Genomic DNA, 26,454 nt, shown 5'->3' with positions numbered 1-26,454 from the left:
GTGTGTGTGTGTGTGTGTGTGTGTGTGTGTGTGTGTGTGTGCCTTAAGGAGTCAGAGTAAGAGGTGAAGGTCTATTCATGTCATAATTTAAACTGCAGTTTACTTCAGTTGTCCATCTTCATGTCAATTCTGATTTGGACTATTTTATGAATTCCAGTTTATTCACATAGTTATCCTTAAATTTGACAGAATTTTAGGTTCTTCTAATGTGACTTGATAAGACAGCCGTGTCAGCTGATTTAATAAAGCCACCAAAGCAAGAAAAATCAACATCTCAGCCAACGTAGAAAGGGATCTGGGTTGCCGGAGCTACGTGTCGTCTCCCCGACAGGCGACAGATTCCACACAATCGGAGCTTGTTAATTAAACTCCATCCTGCTGACATTCCTCTCMGTTTGGCCGTTTCCCCAGCCGCACGTGTCGCAGGCTTGTAATGGACAGCCTCGTSCCCGTCATGCTTAGCACAGAAAAAAGCAAAGGAGGCGGGAACATCAACTGCTTTGTGGCGATAATGAATGAAGGCGCACAAAGGGCCGGGAGCAGGTCATTTACAAAGCCTGCAAATGCCGCCGCCTAAATAGATCATATCAGCAGCCACTGTGGCTTTTTGGACTGTTTTATGTGGGGTGGGGGGATCACATAGGTTTATTATTATTTATAAGTAATTCTTTATAATACCCAGCAAATAAAGCTATATTTTATGAACGCTATAACAAAGAATTGCACAGTCTCTTAGCTTACATGCTTGAAGCCAGAAAGAATATGCACAGAACTGGAATTTCYATTGCTAATTTGAGATCATCCCATAAAGTCCACCATTCTTTGAGCTCATCAAGTGCCCGACTAAACCTGATGGAAATAATGTTTACTCCTCTAAACTTTCACTGGAAAGTTTTCTGATTGATTCCATGTAAAGTAAGACCTACAGTATGGACTGTGTTTTACAACATAAAAGAAAAGTGTGTGGATGCAAAGTACCAAAGTGTTCAAATCTGTGTAATTGCAGGATGGCTCTTGAAAGGAAACTGGCGTTGGAAATAATTTGCACAAGAGCGTGTGTAGGAAGCTGCTAAGGAAAACTGCCCATGTAATTACGCAAGAGAGGGGTGCTGCAGCACCACAAGTGTCTGTAATGAACTAGTGAAGACATCAGCACTCGCACAGCGTAAGGCCGCGGTAAAAGCTGCCTTGTTAAAGCGTGTGATTAAACTTGGGAATATAATATTTTTTATTTATTTATTTTTTGTTTTGTATTTTTACTCAAGCATCAAGCTTCAGTAAAGAGTCCTGTGAAGAGATTCTGCTTTTGTTGAGTTGAAGATGACTCAATGTTTCCTCCAAATTTATCATCCAGTTACAAAACCAATCATTTTGAAGGACTCTTCAAGCCCTCTTTTGTTAATTTAGTTAAACATCGGCCATTATAGGGTTTAGGTTTTGCACATTTCTACTTAACTCTGGCAAATTTGCGTAAATTTGAATACATGTTTAAAATTAAGTTCTGACACATCAGTATTCATTAGAAGGTACATTTATTGTATAGGGAATGAGCAGGGTTGTCAGGACACAGAGGAAAAATGTTACTTGTGATGAAAGAAAATGACATGAAATAGTTTTATATCATACCGAACACAAATGCAATATCGAGGTTTAGTTAAAACATTTTTTTCAAATCAGAAGTAAATATTTTTTTAATCAGGTCTTTAAGTAATTTGTTTAAAAATGAACTTTTCCCATAAGATTTTATTAGTTTTATGTCCTGAACCAGCTTTGACCGAAACTCAGTTTGAAACATGTTTTATTGAACAAAAATGTTGATTTGTTAAAATAGACTTTCGAAAAACCTAAGTTTTTTTTWAAATAAATTTAGCTACTTAGATGCATAAACATGCAAATTAAATACCATTATTATTTGGAGAAAGTGTCAGAAATTTGTATTTGTAGTAAAATAAATTAGAAAAAAATGCAATAAAAAGACTAAATCAGTCATACAATTATTGCACAGCTTTTATATATTATTTTTTGTTAAAATCTATAAGCTTTATTTATGATTTTTAATTAGTAATTCTCTTCTTTTATCAAATATGACTTAAAATTGAGGTTTTATCTAACAGGGTTTTTTATTCTTGGTYAGTGGCCATGATCTTAATTTTATCTCCTCCAGCTCGTTATTTGTTTTTTGTTCTTTTTAGGTTCCGGATATTACAGTGATCCCCTCAGTAGCAGCTCTTAGATATGATCAATAGTGATTCATGAATAATGAAGAGGGCCGAGTGGAGCAGAGGCACTTAATTACAGCTTCAATAGCCATTCTCGTTAATTGAGGTGAATAAAGGTGGTGAAGTGGACTGAGCAGCGCCATTAGGTTTGCTTTGTTTTTGTTTTTGTTTTTTGTTTTTTTCTTTTCTTTTGAGCTGACTTAGGTTTTTTTGGAAATTACACAAGAAAAATACACGACTTGACATTAAGAAAAGCTCAGCTGAGGTCACAGTTTTTGTCAAACTGACGCATTTCCGTATTTATAATCAGTTTTAATTTGGGTGCCGATTTATTTGTCCTGACTCCCCGCGAGCAGACCTTTGTTCTTTTAATATAAAAAAGCCGTATGCTGCTCATCCAAAGAGTGTGTAGCTGTTGTGTGGACCTAATTGACAGCCCAACCATCTGTTACGGTTATGTGAATTACAGATAAACTAGTTAACAGACACTTTGGCCCATTGTCTGTTGTTTTGATAATCACCCTTAATAACGGACAGCATCAATATGGTCTTTAAACCTGATTTGAGAGTTAATGGAGTCAGATGGGGACAGTCAGTGTATGCTCCGGGGGTAATGTTGTTAGAGATGTTCGTAAAGACCAAATTAAATCAGTCATAGATTGTGCCCTCTCAAGTCAGCCAGACAGCCAGACCCATTGAGGAGAAAAAGGAGGGGATTCATATTTTAACCTCACAGAAAATGCACTTATGTGGATGGAAATAAAGTCATAGCTGGGTGACTGGATGCAAATGGTTATTGGAGAGAGTCTAATGGCTTCCTGTTAGCTGAGGCTGTGCTGTTTGGAAGCAGCTATTCAAAATTTACCCAGCAGTATTTGCTTTAGACAAATGTAATTATGGACATAAACGGTAATGTCACCACATCAAAGTTTAGACATTTTAATGGATTGTCTGTGTCTGGAGCAGACAAGAGTTTGGTTATGATACTTGAAGTATTTTTTTATTATTCAGGTTTTCAGGAGAATATCGAAATTAAGTCTGTTTCTGATTCTTAATAGAGGCATTCTGATTATCAGGTCAAGCTCTGAAAATAAAAATAAACTTTAAGTCAAATCAAGTTACTGATAATCAACTAAATAAGGTGGATTAGCAGTATAATCATCAAATTGCCTTACAAAGCTGATTTAATTAATTTCCTTGATTATTTTGGTTCACCATCAAAGACTTGGCGTGCCAGAGGTGTGTCACTCTTTGTTACCGCCCCCGTGTCTGGTGAGACACGACGTAGGACAAAGAGGCCGCCGTCTGAAGCCAGTGTGGCGTTACGCTCACTCAGAGTTCAGCTGAAACACGGCACCCATGGCTCAAGGTAACAGGCCCTGCTGACGGATACCCCGCTGGGATTTTTTGGACTTTTATCGGAGGAGGAATCTGAACTTTGTGAATGGCAATACACGCAGGTGGTGACACATCCCTGTCCATTTACACAGGTCCTCTCATTAATCACCTGTGGCAGATCTGAATTGTAAATTGACAACGTGAATAGATAACATTTATTATTCTAATAGAATGCATCAAACTAGATCAAAATTTCTAGTATAATTCTAAAACATGGAGAAAACCAGTTGAGATCAGTATTGGTTTTTTTTAGAAATAAATTATCCTTTGCTTTTTAGAACAGTAAACCAGAGGCAGGATTTTTGACTATTAGCAGACGGTAAATAAGACAAAGGCGTTTGTCTGGCTGAAATATGAGCAGTGATGTCATTCACATGACTCCCGCCGCTCTGAAAGAGAGCGGCAGATCGGGGTAGACCCCGATAGGTGAGTTCTCAGCTCTTTGTATTACACCTAGCCTAAGCCCCTGGGGTCCTGTCCTCAACACAAGGTGCTGCATACATGCACGATCACGCAAACACTCAGGCCTGTTAGTGCTTGAAATAGTCATTATTCTTGTGTGCTTGCAGACAGATCACAGGGAAAGGTGAGATATTATTTTAGTAGTCATTGATCCCAGCTTGCAGACGTTGGTAAAGCTGCGACAAACTGAATCTCAGGGCAGCGACAGCAGAATGAAAATGTAAAGACCGGGCACTGCTGCTGCTTTTTGATATGCACTTTTAATATTTCTATTTTATAGACTTGATTCAGTTCAATTTATTTCATAGAGTCTCAGAGCACTGTACAAGAACATTCACGCACTTTATGAAATGCCTATTAGTAAAAGTTATTTGTCCAATACAGCCAGCAGATTGCATTGAATCTTCAGTTTGTTGCAATCTGCCATCCTGAGCAGCACGTTGGTGAATGTGGAAAGGAACGCCTCCATTTTAACAGGAAAAAACRTCCAGCAAAAGTGTGCTCAGGACTTAAGCCGGTAGTTGAAGACATTGGGCTTCCTATCCAGGAAGCTTAAAGCTTTCTGGATGGAAATTGAAACGTCTTCCAATGACAGAATCTACTATACAACTAGTTGTTTTGTTTAAAACGTTTCGGATCTACAGCTGGTGAACTTTTGTAGTCAGTTCGTTTCAAGATGGCTGCCCACCTAATTAACATTAGCCAACCCAAACAATAGCYACAAATAGTTCAGTGTTGCAGRTATTGAGCTAAAATTTGATTTAGTTGTATCTAAGAGTTTTCCCCAACACTTAACACTTTGCAATACCATATGAAGTCGCACATAATGTTATATTCATATCCAAAACATCTACAACTAGGGGTTCATGGAAAAATYGGCCAGCCAATTTATCAGCACTGATTTCCTCAATGTTGTGAGATCGGCCGATACTAAGATAAGATCATGAAATATTGGCTTCTCATCTACCTCCACAGAAGTCTTAGTCCCCTTTTGCTTAGCTGTGAGCACTACCTAATGTCGAGTTAAAACAAGTTTATATTGTTTCAAGGGTATTGTTCAATGTTTTCCAATAAAATGCGATTGGACCATTGAAAGTGTATTGTGACCTTATGACACCTGACATTGTCAGCTATTTAAAAAATCTGTATCGGCCAAAATCAGAATCGGCAAGTCCGATTTTTTAAATATCGCTGATTGGCCAGAAAACTGCAATCGCTGCACCCTTACAACTCTTCTTAATCTTATCTGATCTTAATTTAAAACTTTGAGCGTTATGCATTCTTTCCTTTTTTTTGTTTCATATCAAATAGTACTACAGTGTACATGCTATCTGCTGCATAAATGTACAGAAATAGAACATCATTTCTCTCAGATTGGATTTAAATGTATTTTTTGCTTCAGAAGCTGCTTCGTGTCTGACCTTCTGCAGCACCACAGAGATGGGGAGTGCTCAAACTTAGTTGCTTTAATTAGTTAATTGCAGGTTACCACTGATTACTCTAGTCTGTAATTTGTTATAATAATTCAACTCTGATGTTCTTGTCTTGGTTTAGACACATCTGAACCACCAGCTGTCATGAAGCCATTTTTTTTCATGCATCCCAAATTAATAGACACTCACTGACTCTGAAGTGCCTGACGCTATTGTAACACAAGCCATRTGGCATTCGGCCAAGGCTGCAATAGAAGACACAATTGTTTAGTGGGTTTTTTTTTTCAATATTCTACCCCTTTTAATGCACACTAATAAGTAAGTAAATGGTGAAAAGATGTGTGTCTGAAATCACAGCGGCCTTTGTTGTAGATAATTAGGTTAGCAGCGAGAGCGTGCAGGTGCTGAGGGTGTGCTGTGCGCTTGTGGTGTGTTATCGACTTGCTCAAAGGCTGTCAGGGGTGTCGCACTTCCCATCAGCCCCAAAGCTCAGCAACCTCTTCACTATTAAAATGATCACTTTCAATAGCAGACAAAGGAAAGAGGGAACATATCTAGTGCAGGGTATTTTCCCCACCTCTAATGCTTATCTGCCTTTTGATGTTGCCGTAATAAAAGGCCTATTGGGCTTCCACAATGACCTGCAAAATGGACAAGGGCCGATATACTAGGCTCTGACTGTCGCTAGCATTAACTAAAAGGCCTAGATATTATGGAGAGCCGGGGATGAAAGTACATGGAAAAAAAATAATTGAAAAATTGCCTAATGCTAAAGTGAAAGAAAATGGAGCTGTGAAAAGGCACCGTAATATTCTGTTATCCCCCGTAAATGCAGCCAAACAAGAGATGCAGCGTGGCATTCTTTTTGAAATGGATGTGGTTCAATTACCTGCATGTCTAAATCTAGTTAAGGCTTCCATTGTCGGGCTTGAAACATAACAGGCAGTTTTGATGTAGTGTTAAAGCGTATTATGCCCTACAACCTACATAAAATCACAAGAGGTATGACTCCATTCAAGATGTGGAGGGGAATTAAAGCTCATGCTGCGAACAAGGTTAATTTAATATTTATTCTGTTCAAGACTTCTGTTTGGAACCCTGTCCTAACAGAGATGCTCCGTGTTTTAGCAAACTGATGGAAAAGGTTACGGTTAAACAGTTACTAAGGAGAATTAATGTTTGACAGTTTTTAATGTTTCAAAAAATGTTTTTTTTTCTACTTGATTCAGCTGATTTAGTTCAAATTTATCCAGTGAGATGAAAATTACTTTTTCCCTGCTTTTGCCTTTCAGTAGAAAATAATAAAAATCAAGTAATTTATCAGAGCTTTTATCATTTTCTTTGACTTGCTTTATGGAAAAGATGTTAACTTTGAAGTGATTCTTTTAAAGGTATTGTTTTATTATCAAATGAAGCCTAGTTTTGCTTTTGCTTTTACAAAATTCACATTTTTATCATTCTACTTGAACCTAATTCATCCTTGAACAGAAGATTATTTTTAACGTCAGCCTGGTTCTTTCATCTACTGACCCAGCAGCTGAGCAACAGATTTTACATGCTGGGGTCAAGGTGAAAGGCATCTGCCTCTGCTTAGCTCTGACTCAACATTCAAATCTGGGTCACATCTATCAGATGTATCTTAAGAATCTAGTTTTATTTGGTTTAGAGCAGGGATGGGTAACTAAAGCATTTAATATTTAGACACCGTTAGAGTAGTCGTATATTCTTCGGTTAATTGGTAACTTTAGGTGTGAGTGAGGGTTTGAATGGTTGTTTGTCTCATTTGTCTCTGTGTGGCCCTGTGATGGACTTGCAACCTGTCCAGGGTGTACCCCGCCCCTCACACAGTGACTGCTGGATATGGGCACCAGTGATCCCCGTGACCCTGAAAGAAAGAAGCAGGGATGGATGGATGGATGGATGGATGGATGGATGGATGGATGGATGGATGGATGGATGGATGGATACTATGTGCACAGAATCTTAGTAGTGTTTGCTTTATTTCAGACACAGCTTGTATGTTGTCTTTATTTCAAATCAGTAGCTGTGTTCTGTCTGATGCAGATGTTATTCAGCATTACAGGTTGATTTCTGTAACAATCAAATTGGCAAAACCAGAACGACGACTAGTAATGACAATTTGTGCATACTTTATTTTGGTGTCAACAAAACAACTATCAAGTTTTTTTTCTTTTTTTACACAAAATTGCAGTGGCTTTCTTGCTCTATGGAGGATCTTCCTGTTCCTTCCAGCTGTCCTTCATCAGAGAGCTCTGTTTCTGTTTCTGTCCATGCTCTGACATTTCAACTTAATCTGTGTCTGACTCTCATATTTTCTAATGATCTGTTTCTTTCATCTTCCATGCTCATAGATGTCCTGGTGCAGGACAGCATAGAGAGTTTTGACAACATAGTGGCTCAGTGGTTAGCACCGACGCCTCACAGCAAGACGGTCCTGGGTTTGATCCCTGGTTCGGACCTGGGGTCTTTCTGTGTGGAGTTTGCATGTTCTCCTCGTGCTCACATGGGTTTACTTYGGGTACTCCAGTTTCCCCTTACAACACAAAAAATGTTTCCTTCAAATCCAGGCTGCCCTTGAAAAAGAGATCTGCGATCTCAGTGGGATTTGCCTGGTTAAATAATGGTAAACAAACAAACAAACACAAACAGCTTGGTGACAGAAGTCAATGCAGTGTGTTGCAACATTTACTCACCAGACTGTAACTGACTGTCATGGCCAAAATTAACACCCTAGCAGGGGGGTAGGGGTCAAACACAGTTACACAAGCAGGCCAAAATTCAAAACTTGGTTTGAACCAAGGACCAATTTATGTCARTATTTATTAAATACATGTTATATAGCAATTTATTCATGTCTATATGCTTTTTAAAACCATGGGCCACAGTTAGGCTAAAACGTTTAAAAAATAGTCAGACAGGGGCACTTGATGGTCTGATGTGTGCGTATAAATAAATATATGGATAAAAAAAACACAATCCATTACAGTAACTTTACATATTTCATGCTCAGATGCATGTATAACAGTTGTATTCTTATTTAATAAATATGAATACAAAACATTTGAAGTAAACACTTATTTTAGTGAGCTGAAGTGCAACAACATAAGCCACCTTGAGTGCAGACTCCTGTGAAGATGTGGTTCTGGTAAAAAGTTGCTGTTGTGTATGTACTTGTCTTTAGTAAACTTCTCATATTTAAGTGTTGAAGTGGTGACTTGTATTAAAATCCTTCATGGCAGACTATCTCTAAGCAGACTGAACACATTTGCCTTCGAAATTCTCAAAGCAGCTCTTAGATTCGAAGAACTTGGTGGGCTGAACAGAAGTCACCCTTGGACAGGATGCAAGCCACCTGTCCAGTCCCGGTTTAGAGATTGAATTTAATACTTGTTTCTCTTTGTCCTACATGCAGGTAACAGTGAAAATGTATAAGCGTGGCTCTCATGGCTGGCTGGGCAAATCTCTGAACGCCACCGCCACGATCCCTTCAAACACCTTTGTGATTTTCAAGATCAGCGGTGMGGAAGACGATGCCAAAATCCCAGCAAGCACCATTCACAGCATCACACTCAGCATCTGAAGGTGTGCAGATGTTGCGTACTGTTTCACAGCTGACACTATAAAAGCTTAAAAACTGTTTAATTGACAAAGGGGTTGATGCAAAAAAAAAATCCACCTCTTTTTAATGAGTGTTTTTTCTATGCAGTGTTGTAACAAATCAACTTTCAAATATCTATGTGCTTTTGGCAAAACAAGCTGTTTTCCTGAATCTTTTTCTGAAGCCATATCTTTTAATGAGATTTGTGATAATTAACCTGATTTTTTTTTTTCATGCTTTGAATTTTTAGGGCTGGCCAACACTTTACACCAGCTATTAATTAATCATTTAGCTGGCCGATTGAGTCACATCAATTCAAGGGACGAGTGTTTAATGTGGTAATTGTGGCAGTTAAAAATGGGTGACCTGTGGCACGACGAGTGTGTTACTGCCTCTGTGGGTTTAATGGGAAGTTATTTACTGTCTGATTAGAGAGTGCAGCTGTAGGTTGATTTATTAATATGCTCCACCGCTCAGAGGAGATAACCTGTTCRAGAGCACACAGGCGCAGACTCCAACACCCTTCATAACTGTGCCTGTATTACTTTGTGGCTTACCGGAGCTAACGCGGCWACGCTAACGGCGTCCAATTGCATTTACCGAGCATGGTAGTGGCCAAAATGAAGTTATTTCTATCACGATATCAGTGCCTTTAGCTAATACGATAAAAGAATCTCTCTCTGGTGATTGTATCTCTGCGTGGCATCTCTACCTGAAATGTCAAGCTCCTCATTTCTGTTTACAGTTTTACCTGATGTACTTGTGCTTTCACAAGCAACACAGGCAGATTTTTTTAAAGCTTCACTTGAATATCTGTGCATTTTTTATCCTTTTTTTTTGTATTTGGATAATTAAACCAAAGCAGCCAGCCAGACCTGAAAGAAATTCTTACAGAAATTGGAGTAACTYAAGGGAAATTAATATAAATTTAAAAAGTGGTGAGTGCATGTAAGTTTTATCAAATAATGATGTTATCATTTTAAAATGTCTTTTGTTTTTAAAYTTCAAGCACTTTAAAGTGTTAATAGCCAACAGTGATTGGTTTAAGCATGATTATGTATCGGGGGATGTTTTAAGTCATTGTATGAGTTTTTCAGATTTGTGGTGTAATAAAGATGTYTGATTATTTAATGGTCAAGATTTACAGTTTGCTGGTCACCTTGTTCTGGATTCTTTCACATACAGCATGTGTTAAATTCAAGGCCTGCCAATGGAGGCACGTATACACACAGAGCTATTTATTTATTTATTTTTTTTTTTAATTAATATAATTGTTTTTATAGCAATGGTAAACTTTAAATTTATGATTAAAATAAATACATTTAAAAGTGAAAGATAATACTTGTCCGGCCCCTGAGCTGTTGGCTTTAGGTAACTGAGCAATTTGGTTGGATAGCACAGTATTAAWGTCTCGAAATAAGGTGCTTTAAAGCCAGTATTGACCATAAATTACATCTCCTATAACATGTTGATTATGCATGGGAATTTCCTGTAGGAAAATRGAAGAGTTCAGAATTTAAAACGGCATCTACTCTCCACAACTCGTCAGTGAGTAAAACTCTCCTACTTTTACTTTTAATGGTATTTCTGTATTACTTATTCCACATTTGGTCATTCGTACACTTAGTAGTTTTCAGCGTTTATAAGAGATGTTGAAACACTGTTTCTATGCAGGAAAAACCACGTAGAGCTCAGTTATTGTTTGTTAGCRGTGCTCAGCCATAACAATGAGATGAGGAACATGATGTTTTGTGTTTAGTTGAAGTTAAACATGAAACGTCAAAGTTATTTACGGTRCAACTGGCTTTTTGAGGGCCACCATAATGCTCGTGTGGCCTTYGGTGAAAATGAGTTTGACACCCCTGACATGCAGTAAAAAGTATGACAACAGTAGGGCAATGTTCAGAATATGAGTTAGTTATTAAATATTAGTCTACTGTCAGAAGTGCCACATGAAAAATGTAATGATTGGATGTGCATCTGCCACAGCTAAACAGCCTTTCCCGACACAAAAATGGCTATAACTCAGTCAGTTTGTCAATTATAGAGCTGCAATCGGATGTGGTAGTAGCTGAGAGTCATCCGAATCTTGTCATATTCAATGAGCTCATGCATCAGGTTATTTTTGAGGTTTGACCAAAATGGCTACAGATCTGTGATTTTTCATTATAAAATAATCCAAGAGACTTGAAAATTAGTCCATAATATGCATTTTTTTCAAGTAATGTTCTGCCTTTAAAGTCTTTAATATTTAATCCCATTCGAGTATGGAAACCTTAAAAATTCAAGCTGAGAGCCTCCACCTGCAGGCCACTGTTTTACAGGATACAGGATAACTGTAAATTGACTGTTTTTGTTAACAGCCATAATGTATTTCCAAAGGTCTTGCATATGCACTTCGTAGCCCAACTAGACTTGTAAAAGACATTATTAAACCCTACATGCAGTCATTTGTCCCTCCTGGGGACAAATCTATCAACAGCTCCCTGTACTCTTTGAAAGCATGCAGCATGTCTCCAGAGTGGTAAAAGACGGCAGATTAAGGATGGATGAGTGGCCACGGGGACAAAGAAAACTCTGTCGGGCAGCGTGGCTGTGACTGGGAGGGGAAGCTGAGCGGAAATGGACATGGAGATCAGACTAGAACACAGTGTGACATGGTAACAAGGTAAACTGATCCRGACCGAATCAATGAGAGTTCTGTCAAGATGGAAACCCTCCTTGGATTTCAGGGTTTTGGTCAAATTGGATAAACGGGGTTCTGAACGTGTTTAAGGATCGTTTTTTTTTCTTACACAGCAAATCATTCATGAATTAAACTGATAAAAGTGTTGAATTTTGGACTTTGTTACAGTCCACTAGGGTTCTCAGGTCAGGTAAACTGTTTGACTGAGTCACTGCTCCTCCACATCTAAAAACGTCATCTGAGGTGGTTCAGTCATCTGAATATAATGCCTCCCTTTGGAGGTTAGCCAATCRGGAGGAAACCTTGGGACAGACTCAGAACTCACTGTAGGGACTATTTGTTACACAAAATGGCTTGAGATCCCCCAGGAGASCTGGTTCCCATCTTGGATTTGTTGCCTCCTAAATCTTACCACTTGTCATATTTCTCAAAAGTGGTCTTGGTGTTGAGATCAGTCTCAAGGCCACCTTTTGATRATCCCGTCTGGGACTTGACCGCATTTTCACTCGGTCTTGTCTCAGTCTCAGACATTGAGGACTCTGGATTTTATTTCAAGATAAAAATGTGGAAAAATCACTAAGGAAAAAAAATTGTATAGGTCCTCTGGACGGGTTCTTCTTTAATGAAACTTTTCGTCTCTCTTCCAAGAGACTTCTTCAGTCTGAGAGTTTCAGGCAAAATTCAGGCTTTTGAGTCCTGCCTCCAGGTGACTGATACTCACAYCACATRGCTATCGTTCACAGGTGACTGRTACTCACATCACATGGCCATCGTTCACAGGTGACTGATACTCACATCACATGGCTATCGTTCACACCTAATTAATACCTATTGTTAACAGGGGGTGGAGTGATACTGCCAATGGCAGCGCTGTAGGAGGGGGACAGCTGAAAACGGAGGCCCCCACCTCTGTTTAATGATGGACGGTCTTTCTTTACAAAAATGGCTTATTTTACTCCTCTCAAACCAACATTCCTCCCTATTGGTTTGAGAGAGGAGTAAAAGAAGCCATTTTTGTAAAGAAAGACCGTCCATCATTAAACAGAGGTGGGGGCCTCCGTTTTCAGCTGTCCCCCTCCTACAGCGCTGCCATTGGCAGTATCACTCCACCCCCTGTTAACAATAGGTATTAATTAGGTGTGAATGATAGCCATGTGATGTGAGTATCAGTCACCTGTGAGCAATAGCCATGTGATGTGAGTATGAGTCACCTGGAGGCAGGACTCAAAAGCCTGAATTTTGCCTGAAACTCTCAGACTGAAGAAGTCTCTTGGAAGAGAGACAAAACGTTTCATTAAAGAAGAACCCGTCCAGARGACCTATACAATTTTTTTTCCTTTTGATTTTTTTACCTGGATTACTGAGATGCATCAGGACAAAAATCACTAAATTTCCAGAATATTGTCCAATTTATTTTTGACATYCTTGCTTTCATTGGATGTAAAATGTGCTGATTCAAATCCAAGCACGACTCGTTAATTATGTRTTTTTGTTACTACTGTCCCCCATCCCCTCAGTTATGGTCTAGCGTTGATCCAACCACTAATAGTTTTGGACTTGGTCTTGTCTCAGCCTTGACACAYTCTGATCTTGACTTGGTCTTGGGTTGGGGGGTAGGGGTCTTGATTACAACACTACTGACCACTGATAAGCAATTGTAGGTTAATAGCTACTAGGTAGGCAGTGTTTTTATACAATTAGTATTTTATTATGAACCTATTCCTAAACCAAAAGAGTTTAACTATAAAGTAGTTGTAATATTTAGACAGCAAAACATTTTAAAAATATGGCGATTAAAGTAACTGACTTACAAAGGAAAACAGCTGTATTTAACCCATTAGGACCTAATGCAACATACAGTATGTGTGTCCSAGCTCCCATTTTACAGAGAGGATGCCTCAACTCATCTAATGGATTAATCCAAAACTCATGTGTGAGAGGGTTAAGAGAACTTAGAAGAAGAATGGACCAATGAAACACAGTCAAAACCCCCTGAATGCATTTTACAACAGGATAAAGTGTAACAGTGGCAAAAATACAACTGCATGCAGGCTTTTATACAGCCACTCGAATGCAGTGATGAAAGGAGACAAGCCATCCCTCCGTTTTTTTTCATGCCCACGACCTCCGTTTTTTTTTCAGTTCTGTCGCTGAACAGCAGCAAAGCTCTCTTCGAGTGTGAAAGCAGCAGCATTCATTAGAGATTAAATGTTTTCCCACTTCTTGGACATGTTCAAAACTGAGCCTCGACAAGACTCTATCAAATGTTCAATTAGTTACTTCTTAATGCATTTCAGTGTGAAAAATAATGTGCTATTGTGTATTCACCAGAAGAAAAAAAAGGAAAGCAAATTAATAAATGGGCACAAAGACAACTGCAATCAATGGGGTCTGCAGAAATCAGCAAGGTTTTGAAATAACCCTTAAAACCTCTACACTTGTAAAAAAGCAACAGAACAACAAAAGACACACAGGAGTGAATGAAACGGAAGCTTTCTTGCCAATTAGTGCTGAGAATGATGGGGCTTTCTGTGCTTCACACAAGCAGTCTTTTCTCCTCTGTCCCCGGCTATTGAGAGAGATACATTAGCTGGAAGGGATGGAGAGGGAGAGGAGCAAAGAGCTTGCAGTCCTCCAGCTTCACTTCACGCCTGGTGTTCCAGACCTATCTCTCATGATTTTACTTGCAGTGATTGTTACCATGTTGCTCCCGTGTTTTCCCCCATTTTATAGCTTGCACAAAAAGAAACGGTTAAGTCTTAAAACATTGAGGTACAATTAATGTGCAGGTAATTGTGTGAATACTGATTTAAAATTCACATTAATGATTTATATTTTTGTTTTTTTACATACATTTTTTGGAACTTTTTGAAGTTTTTTTTTTTTTTGCATATTCTATTTTAGATATTCATATATCAAAACATTCGGTTCATTCGGAAGATGGGTGCTCTGACTTTTGTTTTTTTGTAACTTTTATACATTTAAAAATATTAAACTTTATTTACACATATTTTTTTCTATTGTAATAGGCTACATTGAGATCTGTTTGATTTCTTCAAAATCTTGTTCTTTTTGAAATTTTCTTCAGCATGCTTGCTTTATTTTTTGTCTACTTATGCTATTTTTAGTGCTCAGCATTTGCCTGTTTTAGTTAATTATCTGCCACTAAACTTTTAGCTAGATTTTTGATACTGGTTACTTTTATCTTTTAGCTATCATTTTGCATTTTTGTTACCTTATGCATTTTTTTTAGTTCGTAAATAGCCTTTTACTACTTTTGCTGCATTTAGCTTTAAGCTAATCTTTTATTACAGTGAGCTTCTAGTTATCTTATTGCTACTTTTAGCTGTAGGCTATCATTTTTATACTTTTTACCAGAATTTCATTTTTGTTTTTGTAGCTTTTAGTTAGTGTTTTGCTTCTTTTAACTAGTGCTTTTGCTTCTTCTGGCCTTTAGTGTTCAGTTTCTTGTAGCTTCATCTCAATTTCAGCTTCTTCAGCAAATTTCAATAAAGTCATTTAACACTCAACATTCACACTGCATTGTGTGGAAAATGCAATGTCTTAATAATAGATGTGTATAACCATTCAAATATCTTACAAACATTGGCAAAAAAAAATTGGCAATCTAAAATGTGACACATAAGCCAACTTGTAAATTGTTTTGCAGAGGAATATACCTATAATGTCACTTTCATGTTTCTGGACCACCTTATAGCTAAACTCCTTATTTTCTGACACCAAGCTCTGCTGGGTTGCAGTTATAGGCTTGTAAACCCAAGGTTAATGCTGTGGATAACAACATCCATCATGTTGTTTTATTAACAATGTCCTCTGACCTGTTCCACATAATGTTGTGAAATGTGTCAGAGGCCAGGTTATTGGGAGAAATGATGATCAATATTCGAATCAGAGAAAGCTGCGTGTGATGCTGTTGGCAGGCCTGCAGAATAAACCTCCGTCCAGCGTTCTGCCGCCTGTCACAAAACTGAAAAACAAATGGACTTGCCCGAGGCAAAAGCCATCAATAATCATATAATGTGTATAGCTGCGATGATGAATTAGAACCAGACTTCTTAATGCCTTGCTGCGGTGCATGCAGAAACATTTTCAGATGAGTGAATTGATCACATTACTTCACCTAATCGGAGTCAGTGGGACAAAACGGCCCAAATTCAGAAACATTGTTATGTTCAATAATCAAAAGCTGTTTATGAAAACACCTCCTTTTTGTGCCATTGATTTGTGTCCATAATGCAGCRCAAACACTGATCACTCAGACAGAATGCACTTAGGAAATAGCAAAAGAGTTTTGGATTCAATAACATAGATTTTTTTTTCCCCTGCATAACCACAAGTTTAAGAGTAAACAATGAATTGTTACGTTCATAAAGAGAGACATTAAATTTGGTCCCCCACTGCAGCCATATTTTCCACACTTAKCTACATTAAAGAAGACACATCATGCTTTTAAATCCTTCTTTTTCCATTTTTAAAATCATTCCGTTGGGGTCTATATAAAGTGGAAGTGCAATGCTTTCATCTGAATTCCTCCTTGTTGTAACTCCATAAGCCCTTCTTTTCAAGATCAACTTGTCATAATTTTGACGCTGTCTCTTTAAATCCAAACAAGGCGCGTCACGCCCCGCCCCCTTCGAGCTTCCAGAGCAATCCATTTTAGTTTGATAGAGGGTTTTACAAATAGCAGCACAGAAACTTTAGACTAACTTCGCTTTTCTGAACTCCTAGACTCCARGTACACAACAAAATGCATTTAACGGTTAAAAACAGTGGATTTTGCATGATACAGTATGTCCCCATTAATTCATACAAAGATAAAGAGGTAACAGCAGGAAGTTGCTCCAGTGAGTTTGAAGATTTCTGTTGCTCGCAACTGTTACCACAACACAAAGTTTTGTCCTAATTGTCTAAATTTTCACAGGTCAAAAGCTTCAAGGTGTATTGATACGAAAATRCACGTCATACTGGCTAATAATAGCAGAAAAGGATCCTATTAATCTGGAGACGTAGTTTTGACTCATACTTTATCCTTTGAGACATTTACAAGTTTTGCACAAGATGAGCGTTATCAGCAGCAACTTCACCTTAAATGGCTAGAATTAGCTGGATTGAAACTGTATTCATCCGGGGGATTTCGTAACAGCTGTAAAAAAACCAGTCTGAAAAGGAACCAAGCCGTCATTTTAAGTCTTGCCCGCAGCCACTGAAGAGTTGCGGAGGAAACCTGAGCCTCAAAGATGAGGTGCATTAGTTCTGCTAAGCTAACYGTGAATGCTAATTGCAGGAAGGACAAAGTGTAACCTTTGCCCTGTGGCCACRAACCCGTTAAACAACACAGGGATGTTCATAGGAACAGGAAAAAGGCCTATTTTTGGTCTGAATGGGGAGAACAACATAGTGTTTTTAAAAGTCTCCCATGGGATGTGCCCACCTTGTACTCTTTGACAGTTTAAACAAAATTAAATTTTTTGTTTTTCTCCAAAGCTGACAGCAATGCAACAGGTTCAGTGAATTCTTAGACTGGAGAATTTTTTTCTCTAAAAATGCAGTGTGATCGACACTATTAATGTAGATATTAATTGTGCATAAACTTTTTAACAGGATTCTACTTAAAAAGATCTGAATTATTACTTTAAGATGCTTCACTCAAACCCCAAAAGGTGAACTGGAAAGTGCTTTAGATGTAAAGTCCAGACATCATTAAAATCAGTTTTTATCCCTGAAGTACCAAACTTACCTGAGCAGAACATCATATAATGTATTCTAACATTTTTTTTTTTTTTTTTTACAGTTAAGCTGTAATACTGTTTCAAGATAACCTACGTTTCTGTTTCCCCTCCAGTCAAAATAAATTACAGAATGTCATATAAAGAAAATCATGCCTGGCGTTTGGGAGAAAAAAAAACCTGTTCCACACGTTTCATTTATCATCKGACTAATTTCCTTCCCAACACCTCAGAGCTAAATTAGAAGCTCAAACGTCCAAATCTGCAACCTTCTTGTCAAGTTCAGAAATGTTTGATTTACTGCGGTCCAGCTGCTGGGTGAGCGCAGCCTTCACTAGTCAACCCGGCGCTGCCTGCCTGACGGGGCCCCGGACAGAGATGGATGGCTGTTAGCGTGACACCTAGCAGTGGGTTACATGGCCTCGGGCTTTATCGTCTAATTAGGCTCTAATGTAACTACAATGCTCTTGAGGAGATGTCGCCTTGCCCAACAAAGCTCCTTAAAAGCCTCCCTGGGGCAGGGGGCAGCTCGGAGTGCGAGGGGCTGTGGCCGACCACAGTCACGTCCAAGTCAAAGGGTCCGGTTTCTCATTTCTCTACACTGAAAAAAATAGTGAGAAAATTGCCTTTATTTTGTCTCAGATTAGTGGTTATAAATTCTAAAGTGAAGGTTATTTGATTTTAAATGTCTCACCATGTAGGGTTATGTTGTTATACAAATGTAAAATTAGAAAATACCCAGCTTTACTTTCACTTGATTTTTTTTTTGGGGTGCCATTTGTGATCATTTAACCCTTCTGCTGTCCTTGGGTCAAAATGTCCCCTGAGGTCTCAAAAACTGAGGCCTCTGGGGTCACTTTGACCAAAGGACAACAGGAGGGTTTTAGTGATCACTTTACAATAAGCACAATCTCTCATCCCATGAAGTCTCCGAGTAATGCTTTGGAAATGAATAAAAATCTGGTTCTAAAACTTTAAAGGTTTTAGCCCAACGGCTGAAAAATGAGCTATTTTTGTGTTTGCTAAAATCCATCGGTTGTGTTGGCCACCTTAAACTGCACTGGCTCCAAACAGTAATCAGTTGTAGATTATACTGTGATAGGTTTCTGAAAATTTCATTAAAATCTATGTAGTGATTTGTGAGATATTTTGCTAACAGACACGTGCACAGATTGGTTCAGCACTTTAAAATGGAAGTCTGTCCGATGCGGTTAGGAAATCATTTAGTTTTAATTAGAAATAACTCGATTATTTCATTTATTTTCCATGAAATCACAAGGGAGCATCATGTCAACTATCTGCAGTAATTAAAGACAAACCACAACACAGAATGTCAATACTCTCCTGATGCATCACGTGATTTCCCACATTTTTCCTCAGCTTGTGAAGGACAATGTCATCGCATGTATATAATATTAGAAACCAGTCTTGAGAGATAAGGTGTCCTGGTTCTGGTTGAAGGTCACCCGTGCCCTCTTGWGTGAACATAAGAGCCCTTTGTGGTCGGGTTAAATGCACCTGACAGAAGCTCGAAGCGCAATCGCCCTTTTTAATTGGCATGTAACGGTTTCATGTAGAGCCAAACTGTCTGCAACACTTCGGCGGCTGGAAATCAGAGCCTGGCCACACTAACCRCTGATGTGGTCATCTGGATGTTTGCTCCTGTAACAAACATCCAGATGAGAGCACTTCAGACTCGGGCTTCGAAGAAGATGCTTATACTTAATGCAACATAATTATCTGCTGCAATTTTTCAGCCCTTTTAAACCTTAAATGCACTGACTAAAAGCTATAGCTATTTTCAAAATGAATAGAAAACACTAATTGCTAAATTTCCTTTATCTACAAGGCAGCTAGAGAATAGACTGGAGAACTATTAACAGGTTTAAAACACTCAAAAAGAACTCAACTTCACAATTTAGGAGAAGCCGAGGACAGAAAACATAATTCACTCCCACCCCGCCAACAACAAAGCCCCGACCATCGCCTGYCTGCAATCAAGTTCGAAAAATAAATGCCATTTCATGTTAAGCTGTAGTCAGAATCCAATGTTAAAGGCAGACTTACTGACAGTCACAGGAGTTGGTTCAATTATTTCACCAAATTAGACTAATCATTTCCAGGATACCACAGAAGCAGATAAAGCCATTATCTGAAAAAAAGAGCTAGATTTGATCTATATCTCTTGTGTTGCTTTGGCCTAAGGGCTTTAGAAACTGCATTAGTCACCATTGAAAATCTGAATTGAGGAAGAAAAATACATTAGACTTGCAGGACTGCTCTGTTCACTGCTCCCATTCATATAGTGTCAAATACCAGGCCACATTGAAAAGTTTGGCAGTGACATCAGCATGGCTGCTCAGAATACAGCTAAGTCAGAGTTCTTATAAAATGCATCAGCCTGCTTGAATTAAATGTATTCCGTAATGAAGAAAAATATATAAATGAGCCTATAAGTTTAAAAAAAACATCCTTAATTTGTAATTTAATTGTTAGTGTTGTGTTTTCTGCCAGGATTTGTTTCGGCCCACAGATCTCTGGACGTCTGTCAGCACAGGTCACCGTCTGGAGGTTAAGTGGAGCCCTCAGCAACACCACTGGCTCCTTACTTTCAACACATCATAAAGAGAACAGCAACTTCTGCTTTGACACATTCCTAACATACCTCACGGTCTCCTTTTTTCAAAAAAGTGCAAGTGAAAAATGGTGACAAATCAACTGACTTTCTATCCAGTGTTTACAAGAACATTTTTATTACCAGGAAAGTATCAACTTCAGCCATTTATCAGTATCAAAACACTGATCTGAGGATAGCAGTTGTGTAATGTTTAAAAAAGGACTCAGAGTGTCAATACATAGCAAAAAGGCAAAAGACTGAAACAATTAAATATTTCACATCAACCAAAAAGATAGAGAACGTGTTAAACATCAGTAAAAATAGGAGAAAAAGAAAAAGACAGAAAACTGTACACTAATGGTACACTCGATACCAGCAGATAATCCTGGCATGGTGGTGAAACATGCTCTGACACCCAGACCACTTCAGGTTGACCTGGAAAACAAAAACACAGAATTTTCAGTCAATTTTAAAACATCAAYCAATTGATACATGAAGTTTTATTCTTTGAAAACAGTTACTATGTAATTTCTTTCTTAAGGACCCCGCGAGGGGACATGGAGGAATTTTTTTTCTTTTGCTTTCCCACGCAATACTTTTGCTTTACTTCGCAATACTTTTGCGTTACCTCGCAATATTGTTTTGCATTCCCACGCAAAAAGTTTGTTTTGAATATGAACTGAATTTAAATCAGACTTTTATTTTTAAATATCCAGTTACCAAAACAGGATGTGTCGCCACAAGTTCGTGAAACTGACATTGATGTTGCTGCACTGTGTTAAAATATTGGCATATGACTTACTTCCATGCGTGGTTGTGTGATATATTCATCTTGAAGCTGAATCAAAGCAGTAGGCTAACTCGCTAATGGTGAACATGTGAGTTTGTTATTAAACCGGCAGGCACAACAGTGATAAACAACTTTTGCGAGGGAACGCAAAAGGTATTGCGAGGTAACGCAATACTATTGCATGGGAACGCAAAAGAAAAAATTAATCTCCCATGTCCCCTCACGGGCTCCGTACTTTCTGGATCAAACCTTTTATTCTTAAATAATAAAATTAAGGCTGAAGCAAATAATTAGTATTTATCTTTTGTTCCAGTCTATTTTTCACTCACACAAAGCAGGACCCAGAGGTGAAGCRAGTTAAGTTGTGGCTATTTAAATTTAAAGTGTCTAGGACAGATTTTTGTAATGAACATGAATGCTTTTTTGGAACGATAACATTGATAAATTGTAGCAGAAACATTTTTATGCCTCTGAGCTGAACAGTTTTTGAGATATTTCTATGTTAAATAATAGGAAGTGATGACAAAGGGGAAAGCCTGAATGTAAYTGAAACATTGCTACAATGACCAAAGACAAAATAGAAAATAATCTGATGTCTCTTTAGATTATTTTGAGTCTCTATCAGAGAGAGATGAAGAGTCAGAGTTCAAATATTGTTTTAATTAGCAAAGACTTTTGAGTTTTTTTAACGAGTTCCCCTTTGATATCACTTCCTGTTTCACATTGGCTGAGCCAAGTTCAATGAAGATATGCCATTTATGCGACAAAATCGATCAACTTGTGTGTATTTTACCAAGTCTCTTAAATATAAAGATGTTTTCTTTGATTTTTTTGTATTTAAAGGATATGCATGTCACGGGGACTTTAAGATAGTAATTTAAACAAAGGCAAACTAAAAAGGATCTGATCAGAAAATAAATATCTTCTCCTCCTGAAATCTCTACTAAAAACAAGTGAGCAAGACTTAAGGGTATATTTTGATCAGAGTATATTTACAACAGCCACACGTACAAAAAAAAAAAAAGGAGGCGAGAATTTTAAATTCTCATCTGTCTATCTTTCAGCTGTCGGATATTGAAGAGTGAATGGAGAGAGATAGAGATCAGCATGTGCTCTTTGTAAACAGAATTAAACAGATYCTGGTAGGTGGTTAACCAAGGTTAAGACCCTGTATACATTTTAAAACAACTTATGCCGGCTTGTGAAATTTTTATTACGACTATTACGCATAATGATYGARTATTCAATCTAATCATTAGYATTACAGTATGTATGCATCCACAAGAGGCTTCAAGTAGATTTTTTTTYAATTCCATYTTCAGCATATTTAGCGCTGGACAAAATTTTCACAAGTAGTCCAAAACGTAACGTGACACGGCTTTCAGGAAAACTTACTTGGGCTTCGTCTCAGCATCTGTGACCTGGCGAATGAAGACGGCGTCCTCGGGGTGGCTGATATCCCCTTTCTCGTGCATGTAGGAGGAGGCGATGGCGAGCATTGTGCCGTCGTTGCTGAAAGCCAGCGATGCAATGCTGGTCGGGTACCGGTGGAACTGACACAGGCGCTTTTTGTTGAAYGGGTCCCAGATATTCACAAAGCCATCTGAGCCACCTGGCAGAAGGAGAGGTTCGAGGTCACACTCAAAAGCTTTAAGCTGTGCTACAGTAAAGATACTCAACGGATTTCCGCACAAAATCCTGACAGATCAGTAAAAAAGGTCACAGGATATTTCAAGTTTGAGAGAGGCACATCATTGAGAGAGAATAAAAAAAAAAACACAAAAATTCTGTTTTGTCTTWTGTACTATCTAGTCGACTGTACCTGTGGCAAAGGTGTTGTGAATGCCATGAAATGAAATGGCATTGACAGGGTAGACTTGCTCGATTCCATCCTCTTTCAGCCGGTGGCACTTGAAGGCATATTTCTTCTTCTGCACCTCCTGGCTAGGGTCCAGGTACTCCACAGCTACACGTCCCTCGATTGAACTCAAGACATAGCCCTGAGGCCAAATATGAGGTTACTATAAAACCATCTCACATTAAGAATTTGATCTGTATGGTTTAATGTAGCATGCAACAGCTTTTTTTTTTTTTTTTGTTTAAATACCTGTTTGTTAGGAAAGGCTCGTATGCAGCGGGTCTGATACTTTAGACTGGACTCCCTTCTTTGTTGTACGTAGCCCATGTTTCTCAAATCCCACACCAGCACTCGCCTTCCTGCTGTGCCAACAATCAGTCTGTCTCCGGCCACAGAGAGCGTATAAACCTTGAACAAAAAAATATAGGAGGTTCTAGACTTGGCAATAAAACTTWAAATAAAAATATGCACCTGAGGCAGAAAGTATGACAAAAAATGTTAACAGTAAAATTGCGGCCCCCTAAATGCCTTGCTGCAAAGTAGGAGAATTAATATATATTTTTAAAGAACATTTTTATTATAGATTTAAGTTTCCTAAATTGTTCTTGATGACTTTTACTTAGCGTTATTATTTTTTAGGAGGTGATTCTTTAAATAGGTGACATTAAAAAATTATGATGATATATTAAATAATTGCTGATGTGAAAAAGAAGTAGCACATGTTTTATTTCAACCTACTCATTTTCATATAGATGGCCTGGTAAGTTGGCCATATGTTGTGTGTATTTGTACACATTTTTATCTGTTTAAATTAAGATTTATTATATTCTATAAACATGGTTAAGATTTCTTTAATACATTATTGACATTTTTGCATCATTTTAATAGTTTCATTTGGTGTATTTTCAAATTTAATTGTTATATATTTTTTTTGTTTGTTTATAATGGTCTCTTGTGTTTGGTGTTATCTTTTTATTATTTATTGTTTAGTGTGCAGCACTTTGGCTAAAGACAGACATTTTTAATATGCAAACTAAATAAATTTGATTTGAATTAACATATTTTTTTTATTCTGGTACCTTGTCAGGCTGACTAAAGGTGCCAGCATTGCAGGGTGTTCGTGGGTCCCACAGTCGAACTGATCTGTCCCAGCTGCCTGTTACGATGACATTAACTTCGGGGCAGTACTCCACACAACGAATGGGGGCATCATGTGTTCCAACAATTGTATCTGTTCCAAGACAATTAAAAACACCACTTCGTCAATTTATAAATACAATTATTTAGTAAAGATTTCACTGTTACTTTGTTTTATATGAAAAGGTTAGAGACATACCTTGGTCTGTGTTCAAATCATGAGTCTTTAACTGTGAATCTAAGCCTCCACTCCAGGAATGTGTTGGGTCCTGCAAGTACAATTTCACATTATCTATGTAGAAAAGACCTATATTATGACATGTTCATTGCTGGAAACATAAACAAACATTTGTGACCTACATAAAAAGCGCAGTCAAGAACTGGAGCTGTGTGCTGGTACTTCATCCGCATGGTGTTTGCCCCGACATCATAAAGACGAACCGTGCAGTCCCAGGAGGAGACCAGGAGGAACTGGGCGGTGGTGGGGCTGAATTTGACAGCAGAGATGCCATCCTCTGGTCCCTGGTTAAGCTTGTATTCGTTTGAACCTGTCATCTGTAGAAAAAGATAAATATATTCACTTATCTAAAGTTTGTTATGGAATAAAAAAACAACAACTTGATCTCTTATGGCTGCAAATACATTGTATAATCACAGTATAACCATGGGTTTTTTCTGCTGCAGTTGAGTAAGACACACCATCCGCTTTAAATTTAACATCAAATTTGACCCACAACTAGATTTAAAACAATGAAGTTGGGCATAATTTTTAACAAGCAAGCCAAGGGTAAATCAAATCAACTAAAGATCAAACACATGACGATTTCTTGGAAAGGACTTCCCTGCATGTGTCTAAATTATCATTATTTGAGTGTAATCTTAACAATCATCAGCTGAATAAAAAAGGGAATACCTTACATTCTCCGTTACATCAATAGCAAATGTCACCTACCTAGCCCAGTTATGCTATTGCTAACACTTAGCATAAAGAATCGACTACAAGTCTCAAGACTAGCCGTCTCGCTTTACTTACCGTCTCTGTTTGATATCGTAAGAACGTAAATTGATGTGATAACTTCACAACGCCGAGTATTTTTCCTCTATATGCGACGAAATAGAAAATATGAAGCTTGAAAAGCGCTAGAAGCCAAGCGGTGGCTTGTAGCTGCTTAGCTTCTGCACGGAAAACGCTGGCGACAATCCGGAGGTCTCTGATTGGTTGAAACGAAAGTTCGAATTCGCGCCTACGATTTCATTGGTTGAGTTTTACTTCCTTGTTCACTTCCGTCGTCGCTATTAAGATCACGTGACAGGGGTCTGTCGCGTCTCCATTTTTCTTCCTCTGCCTGCGTTTCATTCAAGATAGAAGAAACGACAGTTGAATTAAATCAGTTTAATGTGGAGCAAATACAGACATTATAGTTTTATCAGTCAAGGTGTTTAGCAAGCTTGCGTTACATTAGTGATTTCCCCCGCAGTCGTCTAGATTTAACATAATCTTTTACTCAATGTGTGAAATTTTAAGTCTTATCATGACTTCATTTTATATTAAATTGTTATCTTTCCTGACCTATTGTGGCTTGCAGGARACAGAAGTAGGCTTAAAACCAAAAGTAACGCACATAAGCAGAAAAAAATGACAATTATATAATTAACAATAATTATTAACCTATTATATGACACAAAAAATACATTATTAAAGTGGTTCAACTGTGGCCAGCCAAAGCTATGACCATACTGTATATTTCATTATGATATATTAGAGATAGCAATAATTAATCAAAATGTCAAAATAAGAGTCATGTACATAAAGGACATTGTATTTTTATTATTTAAATTTTTGTTGAAAATCACTTGAATTAAAATTATGTCCATCATTTCTAGCTTATTTTGCACCTTTTCTTTTTTTTTAAGGATCGTGGAGCAATTATTTCAGAGTTGCAAGCATCAGTAAACCAAAAGATAAATTAAATAAACGATTTATTATTTTTTTCCAGGGATACTTCACAATATAGGCAACATTTATTTTGGAATGAGAGTAAAATCAAAAACAGCAGACTCAAAAACAAACTATTTTTTGTCCCTTTCATGGCCTAAAACCTGCGCATTTCAAAGAATAAYCTGTGTTTACCAGATTTATTTTCTTACATGATTGTCCTCACTGTTATAAACAGATTTATTTTTTCACCTTCTATTAAACTGACCTACAGGCAATTTAAAAAAAAAAAGGCCGGAAACGTAATGTAACAATATTGCACAAGAATTAAAAATATAAAATATGAAAATTCCACATTTTCAGGTACAAACACTGACACAAGTCTATGTAAAGTACAGACAGCTAACCCTGTGAGAAACAAACTCCTTTTTTATACAATAAAACACGTTAAAATAACAGATTTTTTAGACTCACCATTAATATTAATAATGATGTTAATAATATAGCAAAATGATCAATAATCACAATAATTTGGTTGTCTCTTTGCAACAC

General features: G+C 37.8%; 2 protein-coding genes across 2 annotated transcripts in view; one reads left to right on the top strand and one right to left on the bottom strand.

The window, feature by feature from the left end:
* The window catches only part of si:zfos-911d5.4 (uncharacterized), a gene marked incomplete in the record, with an annotated part of 20,280 nt that extends 10,003 nt beyond the window's left edge, over window positions 1-10,277 (top strand). The window contains 1 exon segment of the mRNA XM_014007024.1: window positions 8,946-10,277. Within this exon segment, the coding sequence (XP_013862478.1) occupies window positions 8,946-9,113 (168 nt within the window).
* A 10,018-nt stretch (window positions 10,278-20,295) lies between these two features.
* bub3 (BUB3 mitotic checkpoint protein) lies at window positions 20,296-25,159 on the bottom strand. The gene is made up of 8 exons (XM_014007023.1): window positions 25,000-25,159; window positions 24,327-24,521; window positions 24,166-24,235; window positions 23,909-24,060; window positions 23,079-23,237; window positions 22,794-22,971; window positions 22,367-22,583; window positions 20,296-20,616 (listed from the first exon to the last, which is right to left on the bottom strand). The coding sequence occupies exons 2-8, from the start codon at window positions 24,519-24,521 to the stop codon at window positions 20,607-20,609; spliced, it is 981 nt and encodes a 326-aa protein (XP_013862477.1). The 5' UTR covers window positions 25,000-25,159; the 3' UTR covers window positions 20,296-20,606.
* Between the last annotated feature and the right edge of the window lie 1,295 nt (window positions 25,160-26,454).

This window comes from Austrofundulus limnaeus, unplaced genomic scaffold (genome assembly GCF_001266775.1).
Source record: "Austrofundulus limnaeus strain Quisiro unplaced genomic scaffold, Austrofundulus_limnaeus-1.0 Scaffold39, whole genome shotgun sequence".
Taxonomy (NCBI): domain Eukaryota; kingdom Metazoa; phylum Chordata; class Actinopteri; order Cyprinodontiformes; family Rivulidae; genus Austrofundulus; species Austrofundulus limnaeus.
This window is presented reverse-complemented; position numbering and strand designations above follow the sequence as displayed.